Here is an 11,868-nt window from a genome sequence, read left to right as displayed (position 1 = left end):
ACCCGCTCCCGGCGGCCCCGGAACCGGAAGCCCCGACCTGCCCTCAGAGTCGGGAGGCCGCGGCGGCCACGCGTGGGGGAGGGGCCTCCCCGCCCCCCCCCCCCAGACCGTCCGTGTTGGGGGCGGGGCAGAGAGAGGCCCCCTGCCGAATGGGGAGGGGACACCGCATGGAGATCCCCGGGATCCCCCCGGCACCCCCGTCCTATGTGCTGCTGCCCCCCCCACACTGCGCCCCCGACCTCCCTCGGGTATTGCCCCTCCCCCCAGCACAGCCCCCCGGCTGTTGCTGCGCCCCCGACACCCCTCGGTGCCTCCGTCATCCCCCCTCCCATGTACTGCTGCTCCCCGCGACACCCTCCTCCCGTGTGCCGCTGCCCTCCCCTGGACACCCCCACACGGGTCCCCCGATCGCCCCCCCGCTACTGCTGCCCCCCACACTCCCCTCGTTCCCCCCACTACTGCTGCCCCCCAACACTCCCTCAGTACTGCTTCCCTCCTGTCCTGTCCCCTCACACTCCCCCTGTCCCCCCCCTACTGCTGCCCCCCAACACTCCCTCAGTACTGCTTCCCTCCTGTCCTGTCCCCTCACACTCCCCCTGTCCCCCCCCTACTGCTGCCCCCCAACACTCCCTCAGTACTGCTTCCCTCCTGTCCTGTTACCCCCACTGCTCCGCCCCGCTACTGCTGCCCCCCACACTCCCCCTGTCCCCCCCGCTACTGCTGCCCCCCACACTCCCTCAGTACTGCTTCCCTCCTGTCCTGTCCCCCCCACTGCTCTGCCCCCCCGCTACTGCTGCCCCCCCGACACTCCCTCAGTACTGCTTCCCTCCTGTCCTGTTACCCCCACTGCTCCGCCAGTCCCCTGGACACCCCCCCCCCGGCACAGTTCCCCTGCTCCCCCCCATCAACACTGCTCCCCCAGTCTCTTAGACACTCCTGCCTCACAGCTCCCCCAATCTCCCCCAGCTACTGCTGCTCCCCCCATCAGCCCCCTCCCATGCACTGCTGTCCCTTCCGACACACACACTCCTAGGCACTGTGCCCCTGGACCCCCTGCATAACTGCCCCCGGGGCCTCCCAGACCCTGCTTTCCTGACCTCCCTCAGGTATTGTCCCCCCTCCGCCCCCCCCCCCCCCCACGCCACTCACACGCCTCCTCTTCCTCCATGGGATTTATAACCAGGGCTGGTATACAGCCAGATTTTGTACTGATGGCTCTCTCAGAGAGGGTGGTAGCAGAGGGTGTTATACTGATACTGGTGTAGCCCCCTAGGGTAGCCACACTCTTGCTGGTATGAAGGTGCCTGTCAGGGAGCTCATGGCGATGTATTTGCCTGAATTAACTAATATAAATCCCTTTGGTACCAGTGTCACTACATTCACCCTGCAAGTCTTCATTTTGTGCTGGGCTTTTATTCTTCTCTAGGAGAGTCATGAACAACATGGGCCTTAGCATTCAGTACACTGCACTGGTTCCAACACCAATAATGTGTGTTTTCCGATAAGTATCATGACTTTAAGTTTTCTATTGAGGCAGGTTTCTTTTGGAACTTTTCAGTACAGCTGGGCTTTTAAAAGGCATAGAAGTGAGTTAGAGGCCAGTGAATTTCAACAGTTTTTCAGCACACTAACTTCTTTAGACTGATTACTGGATCAGTTTCCCAGGTATAATGGATTCAGATGGTCGCTTCAAATATTTGCAAAAGTCCTCCTGCAAATAAAACAGATAAAAAGATGGACTGTGTGGCAAGGATTGAATTTCTAATACAGTATTCTTAGCATGCAGTGAAAGAAACATTTAGAAGGTAAACATTATCAGGTCACATTCTCCTTTAATATGTGGAGTTGGTCATCTTGAAATGTCTACATCTGAAACTTTAATTGACATCAATGCAATTTCCACTAGCAAAACAAGCATAATGTAGGCAACCAAGAGCCATAGTGTGAGTAATTCTGCCCTTTATGAGTAACTGAAGTAAAAATTAGATGTTAACCAGTCATTTTTTAAAAATGTGAGGTTAAATCAAAAAAACCCAACATGCATAGAGTTCTATTGAAATGTGTTATAAAGCAGAATTCTAGAAATTTCATTATCTTGTTTGCTTATATTAAGACTCGACAGTTCCAAAAAACCCTTATAAAAGGCCTGTTTCTGAGCAGTCCTGAACAGCAACAATTCCCTTTGGCTTCAACAAAAGAATATCTCAAGATCATGTTGATAGTGAGCTGCTGGGATACTGTCAGAACAACTTTAACCTTTTGGGGGGACTTCTCCCATCATTCCTATTAATCGTTGAAGGTACTCTCCCATTCTTCTAATTCAAACCCATTTTGTCCATTTCAATAAGCATCTGAACTCTGGATGCTCCTCTGAACCTACTGAAAGTTCTACCATCAGTGATAATAGATCCCCGTTTTCTTTCAGAGAGGAATATTCTAAAATCCATTATCATACAGATCTATGACTTACTGGAAATCCACAAGAACCTTCCTCATATCTGTGTCCAGTGCAATTCTTTCCCCCATGCTCTGGGGCAGGATTATTGCATCGTCGAGATCGGCTCACCACACCTAGGCCGCAAGAGATGGGGCAGGGAGTCCAGGATGCCCATGGAGACCACATCCCATCAACTGAGACAAAGAAAAAACAAGCATGACCAGTGCTTATCTACTTCATTTCTTTTTAATTTCAACACATTTCAGGCATTTATGTTCAGGAAAGATAACTTCAGATGGGCTGTTGCAAATCTGGTCTTTTCATGCAAGCCACTGGCCACTTTTTCATCTGGCAGCATCACTGTTATTCATAAAGTTCTGAAAGGGTACATCACAGTTTACAAAACATGAAAAAGGCAGTAACCATGCCCTGAAGAACTTACAGTCCAATTTGGACAAACACATGGATCAGCAGTTCGCATGCAAGAAGCCACAGAAACTTGAACAGTGAGGGGAGCATGAACTAAAGTCTTCACAGAAAAGAGGTTTTAATGAGGGACTTAAAGGAGTAAATGGAGATTTGATATGCAGGAAAAGATGGCTGTTCTAAGCATCAAGGCATAAGGAAGATGTACACCTACTGATGGGAGGAGGACAAAGGGAGCAGTTAGGAGTGGGAGGAAGGGTAGAGTAAAATGGGAGCAGAGGTGTGGTGGGAAGCAGAGCTCTGGGGACACTCCAATCTGGTACTGAAGTACCTTTGACATGACTTATGCAACAGAATCTCTTTCTCAGTCTCACCTGCATCTGATATTTTGGTGAAATGTTACAGAATTCAGAATCACTACTGTACCTGGGCATTTGTTGTTGTTGCACACCGTGACTTCCTCCTTTAACCCAGCACAGGGCAAACCTCCTCTGGAAGGAGCAGGGCTATTGCAAATCCGGATTCTTTTCTTGATTCCTGAACAGGTGTCAGAACACATTGACCAGGGTGACCATTCTGACCACTGGCCATTCACTGGAGAAATGAAACAAAAGCATTCTCACCTCTCTGAGCAAGGTGGCAGAGCCACATTGATTCAGACTATTAGCAGCTATTTGTGTTGAAGTGTATCCTCATGGAATGTGACAAGATTCACTGAAAGGGTTTCACATCATTGAGGATAATGGAAAATAATCATTAGAACAAGGATGTTGTCACAGAATAAATAGCACTCTCTCTCTCTCTCTCTCTCAGAAGAAATGTCTCTGCTTTACCTTATGGATATATTTTTAGTGAATCCCTGAACTCAGCTTTTACCTTTACATACTGCAATGGGGTGTAGAGAGACCATTGTTCTAGAAGCAATGGGGCCACTGGCTGTGCTTGGAGATAAAAACTCGCAGGATGTTAAAACATACCAAAATATCACCGTCATGATCACATGTTGATACCTGTCATGGCTCAGCACAGCTCATTTTGCTGGGCAAGCTTCTCCAAGTGACAGTCCTAATTGTGACAGTTCATGCTGTCCTGTGACCACCTTCTACTCCATTAACATGATCTCTTCCTTCAAATGCAGGAGATGAAATGTTATTTGATAGGTGCTGTCACAGGCTGGCTGGTCCTTTAAATTTCAGCCTGTGACCTAGCAACTAGCCCCCACCTGATGGTGATGTAAAAATAAATAACGATAATTACTGACCCCTGCTGGGAAAAGGTTATGGGGGAAGGCCTAGGAGAGAGGAGCAAAGAAGTCAGGCTGGAAGGCCCACTAAGGGAAGCTACCAGAGTCCCCAGGAAGAGGAAGCAGTGGGGGGATCCTGTGACAAAGCAGCAGCAAAGGAGGAACTGTGCAAGAGCAAGTTGGGATCCTGTTGGGGAGGCCCCCAGAGAGGGTCTATAAGAGAACTTCTGTAGAGCCCTAGAGGGATGGAAGAGTTACTGTTTATAGATTTCATTTGGACCCGAGGCACCAGGCGGCGCTATCAGTGATAAGTGTACCCCATTACAGGTGCCAACTAAGGGCCCAGTTCACATTTTTCCTGAACCTCAGGTAGCTGTTTTCACCAATGCAAACTGCTGCCATTCTCGTTTGGTAATATTTTATGCCCACTTTGCAGTAATGGAAATGATTACACAAGAGCAGGTCATCAGCAGATCAAACCCTCAGAATTTCTTTAACTTATGGTCAACTAAAGAAGGATATAATACAAGGGATTGTCAGTGAGATAGCTTCTGTTACAGCCTGTCTTTTTATGGCTCCACTGCTGGAGAGAATGGCAAACTAGTTTTGAACAGGTTGAGTCCCTACCCCCATCCTCAACACAGCAAGCAGTTCCTGAGTTAGTATCCAATCACCTGCTTCCTGGGCTTGGCTTTAGTGGAAATTCAAAAGCAATAATATAACCTCAATCTAAACTTTCCAAGCCTAGATGTTCTTTGGGCTTCCTTCCTCTGTACTAGTCCATTATGGCCAGAGACACCCTTTGAACCCCTTTATACACTGGTTGGAGTTTACTGCACCCACCTGCCAGTATGACTTAATAGTAATTACCTTGAACCTTAAGACAGGGTTTTATGAGCTGCACCTAAGGGAACTCAACGAGTCCTACATTCCCGCACAAGGTCTTGAGATCAGCCATCCTGTTACACCAACACAACTGATCATCATTTTGTGATGACTCATGCTCTAGGGGATAGAGAACTAAAAAGAAGCAGAGCTGCTGAGAGCAATGAGATTCTTACTTAGCCTGTTTTGTAGCAGGACATCCCAATTTCTGTTTCCCATGCCAAACTGGCAGAGTTTAGTTGACAAGTGTTGCATAGGGAATAGAAATCATACAGCAATCTATGAATGTAACTGTGGATATATCCATACTCTAAGATAAATGAATGGAGTTTGGACTCACTTGGGCACGGTTCTAGATTGGGACAAAGCTTGAGATCAGTAGAAGGTCCCTCACAACGCATCCCACTCTCTGGATGAGTGCACAAGCGGATCCGCATTTGGTTCCGGTATCCACAAGTGACAGTACAGACAGACCACGGAGACCATGGGGACCATATGCTTTTTGCTGCCATAAGGAGGACAAAGATGAAAACATCAGAATGAGAAACAAATCCACTCCTCACTTCCTCCCAATCACGTGTAAGTAACCAACAGGTAATTTCATTTCCTTACCTTTACAGTGAATGCCATCACCAATAAACCCACTCTGACACACACAGAAATAGGAGCCAAGAGTATTCAGACAAGTAGCATCCTGATTACAGTTATGGATACCTCCTGCACACTCATCTATATCTAGAATGGAGATAAAAACCTACACTAATTTTTCCATTTAAATTCAGTTATACAGAATTCATGTAAATTACAGGTTTCTACAGCATCTTTACTCAGGATCATCGACATGAGGAAACAATCACAGATATTGTTTTGAGTCCGTCTTGACCAAGACTCCCTGGTACGAATGGGACTTGATTTCCCTAGGTCTTCATCATTCCAAGCCATCTTGATAGGCCAGAAAAGGGCCAGGCAGTGGGCCCTATCAAGAAGCTATTTCTGCACATTGCTTTGGTCCCTGTAAATCACAACCACAGCCTTTGAAAAATGAACTTCAGAATGTATTAGCTGACAAGCTAACTCAGTTAAAAAAAAAACAACCCTCAAGTCTCAGAGCTCACATTTCCTTTACCTACACAGCTGTACAGTCCATCTCCTTTGAATCCACGTGGGCAACGACAAAAGTACGATCCATATCTATTGATGCATTCAGCCTCGGGCAGGCACTTCATGGGCATTCCGTCCACACACTCATCTATATCTTCAAGCAGAAAGAAGTGAATGTGCCTAAGTTTTAACAGCACATTTAACTAGTTCTAACCGAGTCACAGTTTTCGACTGTGGGCACAAAGGATACACACCTGCAACAGTGTGTGTGAACCCACTAGGCCCACACAAATCCACATTTGTGTGCACAAATCGACATTTGCAGCTGCACTGTTATGTGAATTGTGCACTCAAATGCTGATCCTGTGCACAAAGGTGGGCCTTTGCTGGCCAAGCAGGACACTGGAACAGTTTGTTGAGCAATCAAAGAATGCAGCACATGGCTTGGTGTCTGTTCGTGAAACATTGGGGAGAGTGGGGTATTCACTTGATTGTCATAGTTTTAATGCTGCCTCAGCAGTCGACTATTCAATAACTTGAATAATGGTCCCTGACCATTCTGTCTGTTGCTCGTGTGACCAGCTCTTTTGTGGGCACTAAAGAGATCCAACTGCCCTTGTATGGAATTCCTGCAAATTGCTCTCTACAAAACACAGAAGAGTTATCACATCAGATTACTTGTCCAGCGTCCCATCTCCCTGCCATTGGTTTACCAAGTCTAGCATGCTGTAACCAATGCTTGGGCATTTTCTTTTGCCATTACCGTAAAATGCAAACTTGCACATGAGGGAAAATCTTGCTTTGCCTCCACAAATAGTCAGAAGATGCCCAGAAGCATGGCCTGCTTACTTCTCTATCTTAAGTTATATGATTGAAAAAAGTATTATTGGACCAAAATGTGTCTTGTCCTTTTAAAAACTTCAGCCACTACCATTAACAGCATGACAGAGAGGTGCTTTCTCATAGTGCATCTCACTATTACACTGTCATGCAAACATTGCAGGTGCAAAAAAGGATATCAGACACTTTAAAAATCACAATAAAACTGAATTCGAGCCAGCCATGAAAGGGAATGTTGACTAAACCCAACCTTTCTGGAATTAACTTTGGATTTCCTTCACAAGCTGCATGGCACAGCATAAAGATATTTTTAACAAAACTCATTGTTATATCTAATGAGTGATTAATCTTATTCTGACCTTCACCTTGAAGTAATCCTTTAGAAAGGCTACACTGTTTTTACAATAGCAGTTTAAAACACTAGCAAATCATTAAAATGTGCAATTTTAGTGTCATTACTGAAGAATTCTGTTATTTTTATAACATATTCTGAAATGGATGCCTGAGACTTGACACCCTCCTCCCCCATCTTTTATTCTTTTCAATGAGGCAAGCAGCATTTTGATGTCACATGGGAATCCTTTACATGGATATATGTTGTTCATAAGGCATTGAATGGCTGCAGCAGGATCATGAACGCTTCAATATCTTCTATGTTATGTTAACTTTATGAGAAAATGCTCCAGGAAGCAAAGTGCATGAATATTTACCAATACAGTGTACGCCATTTCCCTCAAATCCCGGGTTACAGTGGCAATTCTTTTCATTCCGAATTCCATTGCACATTTTGCTAATATCTGGGAGGGAAAAATGCACATGTGATACAAATAAACAGGTGCCCGGCCAAAGTAAAGTAATTGATCCATTTAATCATTTCATTTTATTCAAGTCAAAAAAACATAGTTGCTCTTTATAGTAAACGCAATGGGTGTTGGTTCATTCACAGACTAAGATTTTAAGGCCAGAAGGGACGATTAGATCATCTAAACTGACTTCTTGTCTAGCACAGGCCATAGAATTTTACCCAGTTACACTTGCATTGAGCCCAATAACGTGTGCTTAACTAAAGTCTAAAGCAAATCTCCCAGAACGGCATCCGGTCTTGAGGTAAAGTCATTAAGAAATAGAGAATTCACCACTTTTCTTGGTAGTTTGTGCCAATGGTTAATCACCCTCACTGTTAAAAATTTGTCCCTTGTTTCTAATTTCAATTTATCAGGCCTTTAACTTCCAGCCATTGGCTTTTCTTATGCGTTTCTCTGCTAGGCTAAAGAGCTAGTGCTTTTCCCTTGTAAAAGTATGTGTATACTGCAGCGAAGTAACCTCTCAATCTTCTTGATGAAAAACTAAACAGATCATGTTATTAAATCTCTAATTGTAAGGAATCTACTCCAGCCCTCAGATTATTTTTGTGACTCTTTTTCTGCACCCTCTCCAATGTTTCAGCATCCTTTTGAAAATGTGGAAAACCTCATTCATTAAAAGCTTTGGTGAACAGTTAATTTCACTCATATGTTAAAAGGGCACTGTCAAGCAGAAGTGACCTATATATATTTGCAAATAAAATAATGATTTAAATAAAAAAGTGGTCTTACCAAAGCTAATATTAATAGAATGTTTAATGATTTTTTTAAAATATTGCATTGGCTGATTTGGTGGCACTGAATATCTAAATAAAAAGGTAGAGATGACATGGAAGTCAAATCCCGATGACTATAGGATACCATACTAAGGATAATGCACCATAAATTTAAAAACACTCAGTACCCTTCTTTATGAAGAAGAGCCTCTGGGCTACCATAACCCTTCCAGGAACATCAGGGGTGAAATCATAGACAAGAGCTCGGATGTAACCAAATTCACTATTCCTGAGAGAAGGTAAAACAGAAAGGAAATGAGAATCCTTGATTTCCCACTCCGGTTTTCTACTGAAGGTTGCTTTACAGTACTCAGACTTCACTCTGGGGAGAGGTTTCCTGCTAGATGAGCAGGGAAAGAGATTAGAACTCAGACATTTTGTTGATTTTTGTCTCCCCTCAGACCACAGGCAACTGGAGGGTAGCTTAGGAAGAGAAGGGGGAGAATACTTAAGAGGAAAGAAATAGAAGGAAAGAGGAAGTAGAGGTGATAGGAGATGAGGGGATTAAAATGCAGAGATCCACTCTGTTTTATGACAGCTGCAGAACCCCTTGTTGGCTATTTTTCTTATGGACTCAGTTCACAGTTGCTTAGTATTTCTTCTCCTTCTCTAGATCTGTTTCTATTCCTAATCATTTAAGAAATAATATTTTTACAGCAAAGTATTAAGAGCACCACTATGTGATGATAATTCCATCAGTCCATTTGCCTTATTCTCTGCTCCTTGTGGATGCTAATCCCCTATTGGTGTGCATATGGGGCGGGAGGAATGTGATAGAGGTTATAAAATCAGGAATGGTGTGGAGAAAGTGAATAAGGTAGTGCTATTTATCCTTTCACATAACACACAAACCAGGGGTCACGCAAGGAAGTACTTCTTCACACAATGCACAGGCAACCTGTGGAACTCATTGCCAGGGAATGTTATGAAGGCAAAAATATAGGTGGTTCAAAAGAGAATTAGAGAAGTTCAGGGAGGATAGGTCCATCAATGACTATTCGCCAAGATGATCAGGGATGCAATCCTACGCTCTGGATGTGCCTGAACCTCTGACTGCTAGAAGCTAGGACTGGAATGGATCACTCAGATTGCCCTGTTCTGTTCATTCCTTCTGAAGCATCTGGCATGAGCCACTGTCAGAAGACAGGATACTGGGTCTAGATGGACCATTGGTCTGACCCAGGATGGTCATTCTTATGAAGATGCATTACTCCTGGGCACTGAGAAGGAAACAGGAGTTTACAGGCTGAAAGTACAGCAGATTACAATCATACTTTACTCCTTTGATCTCAATCCCCTCAGTCCCATTGGCCAGCACAACAGCATTGGTGTCAAACAGCGTCATGAGCGAAGGCTCCTTGGTCCACTTCACAAAGCTGGAAGGAGACACCTGAAGATACTGGGGCAGCTGGATGGTAATAGTGTCTCCTTCTAAAAACTGTCCAAGCTCTAAAAAGACAAATACAAAACCAGAGAACAAGATCAATAAACGTTCATGATGGCTCCTAAAAAAACTCCAAGCTTTCATTGGTTCTAAAAGCATTCTAACATATAAATAATGTCAAGTATGCCTCAAGGAAAGTAACAGTCAACTGAATGAAATGTTTTGGATTTATGCTCCAGTCAAAGTGTGATATATATCTCCATGAGGCTGGAGATAAAGATATGCAAAGATCCTAGACACAGTATTATGTCAGACTTCACTGGCAGATTCCTTGTGTGCCAGCTGTACTTTGATCTTTAATGATCAGTAACATACAAGCATCTAAACAGAGTGTTATGGAGGAAGCCAACTTTTTTTATAATGTGTCCTTGCACCAACACTCGGGGCTGTAAAGAGAATTAGAATATAATCATATTCATAAGCAGCATGAAATTAACATTATATAATGCAATATAAAAGCAAAACCACATGCTGTAAATGTAAATCAGACTTCAACTCATCCCTCCAGTATCAGGTCTTGCTGGATATGAAAGTCTAAAATCAAAATTGAATGAAGAATACAACAGAATAAATGGGGATACCTAGAGATGGGGTGCTACCTTTGCAGAAAGAGGTACAGTTTACTATTTCTTTATAGATGAGAAACAGTCCTACAGACATCCTCTGTAGGTGATTACAGAAGAAAAAAAAGTTTGTTCATTTACTAAAAAAAGAAAGTCTTATGAAATGTAGGAAAGCTGGCAATCCCAAACTCAGATGGCTTAGCTCAGGAACACGCCACCCTTTATAAATTTATTGGCTAGTGTTAGTACAGGTCAGCTGTTTCTGATAAAATTGGTCCTGATATGGATGAATGCCCATGGGCCCATCCATTCTCATTTAAGAAGAGGATGTTTACAGATATAATGATCACTGCAAAGCACCATGCATGTTTCTGTTTTTACAAAAATGATTACACCCAGCTTTGTCTTATCTGACAAAGATTTGCACACTGACCCTTACAGCATGGCAGCATTCTCTAAATGTTAATAGTGGTAACAGTTTCCATTTCTTACCTATTGGCATTCTTTCTAGGACGAAAAAGTATCTCAAGTGAGAAGGGTTTAACATCTGAAAGTCTGTGAAATCATAGGCTTCAATTTTTGGCTGTTTATCAGGTAAGGCTTTTGCTTGGATTTCAGCCCAGAACATGTTTGGGTAAAAATCATCCTCATCAATGGAAAACAGCTTCAGAGCCAGACTGCTGTTGGCCAAAGTCATCTTTGGGGACAGGTTAGCAGCTGGTGTCAATCTCCTTCGATAACTGCAAAGAAAGAGTTCTTGTAACCAAATGGGATTTTTTGGCTAAGATCAATTGTAGGATCAGTGTAATACTGGATACACTCTGTATTTGAGGGCGACTATCTTCTACCGAGGCTGAGAGGAACAGAAATGGTGACTGGTCTTTTCCAGGTCTTTGCCAAGCCATATACTACCCTCAGTGTTTGTCACATCTCATTGACACCAATGGAAACCACTCGCATAGAATGCAAGTAATGCATTTAGAATGCATGTGGGTTAGATCCTCTGTACTATACGGTAGAGAAATACTGTTTGCCAATGTGGCAGAGGGCAGACCAGGTGTAACTGGGGGTAGGCCATGGCTACATCATGAACATGGGGGAGTGAAGAAGTGTAACATGGTCTGGTGAACCTGGCCAGCAGAGAGGCTTCTTGGGGACATTCTTCACTGATGTAACTTAACTATCTAACTTGTGCTGGAGGACAATTGCCCCTATCCTCAATATCATTGGAGGGTAAAGGTGGTATGAAGCTATCTGTGTGTTTCTCCCTCACCACCACATGCAAAAAAG

The 11,868-nt window shown here is 44.0% G+C and overlaps 1 protein-coding gene and 1 long non-coding RNA gene across 2 annotated transcripts in view; both read right to left on the bottom strand.

The window, feature by feature from the left end:
- Positions 1 to 1,495: 1,495 nt before the first annotated feature.
- Positions 1,496 to 3,376, bottom strand: LOC127038781 (uncharacterized). The gene is made up of 3 exons (XR_007770800.1): positions 3,290 to 3,376; positions 2,471 to 2,631; positions 1,496 to 1,711 (listed from the first exon to the last, which is right to left on the bottom strand). It is a non-coding gene; the product is annotated as an uncharacterized LOC127038781 (long non-coding RNA).
- Positions 1,646 to 11,868, bottom strand: part of LOC127038876 (uncharacterized) — a 47,364-nt gene continuing 37,141 nt past the window's right edge. Inside the window, exons 4-13 of the mRNA XM_050931948.1 lie at positions 11,071 to 11,318; positions 9,846 to 10,020; positions 8,700 to 8,800; positions 7,643 to 7,729; positions 6,118 to 6,246; positions 5,604 to 5,726; positions 5,332 to 5,496; positions 3,290 to 3,457; positions 2,471 to 2,631; positions 1,646 to 1,711 (exon numbers count right to left, since the gene is read on the bottom strand). Of these exons, the coding sequence (XP_050787905.1) occupies positions 1,646 to 1,711; positions 2,471 to 2,631; positions 3,290 to 3,457; positions 5,332 to 5,496; positions 5,604 to 5,726; positions 6,118 to 6,246; positions 7,643 to 7,729; positions 8,700 to 8,800; positions 9,846 to 10,020; positions 11,071 to 11,318 (1,423 nt within the window). The remainder of the gene's footprint in view (positions 1,712 to 2,470; positions 2,632 to 3,289; positions 3,458 to 5,331; positions 5,497 to 5,603; positions 5,727 to 6,117; positions 6,247 to 7,642; positions 7,730 to 8,699; positions 8,801 to 9,845; positions 10,021 to 11,070; positions 11,319 to 11,868) is intronic.

This window comes from Gopherus flavomarginatus, chromosome 21 (assembly GCF_025201925.1).
Source record: "Gopherus flavomarginatus isolate rGopFla2 chromosome 21, rGopFla2.mat.asm, whole genome shotgun sequence".
Lineage (NCBI taxonomy): Eukaryota > Metazoa > Chordata > Testudines > Testudinidae > Gopherus > Gopherus flavomarginatus.
The sequence above is the reverse complement of the archived record's forward strand: the minus strand, read 5'-3'. Positions and strand labels throughout refer to the sequence as shown.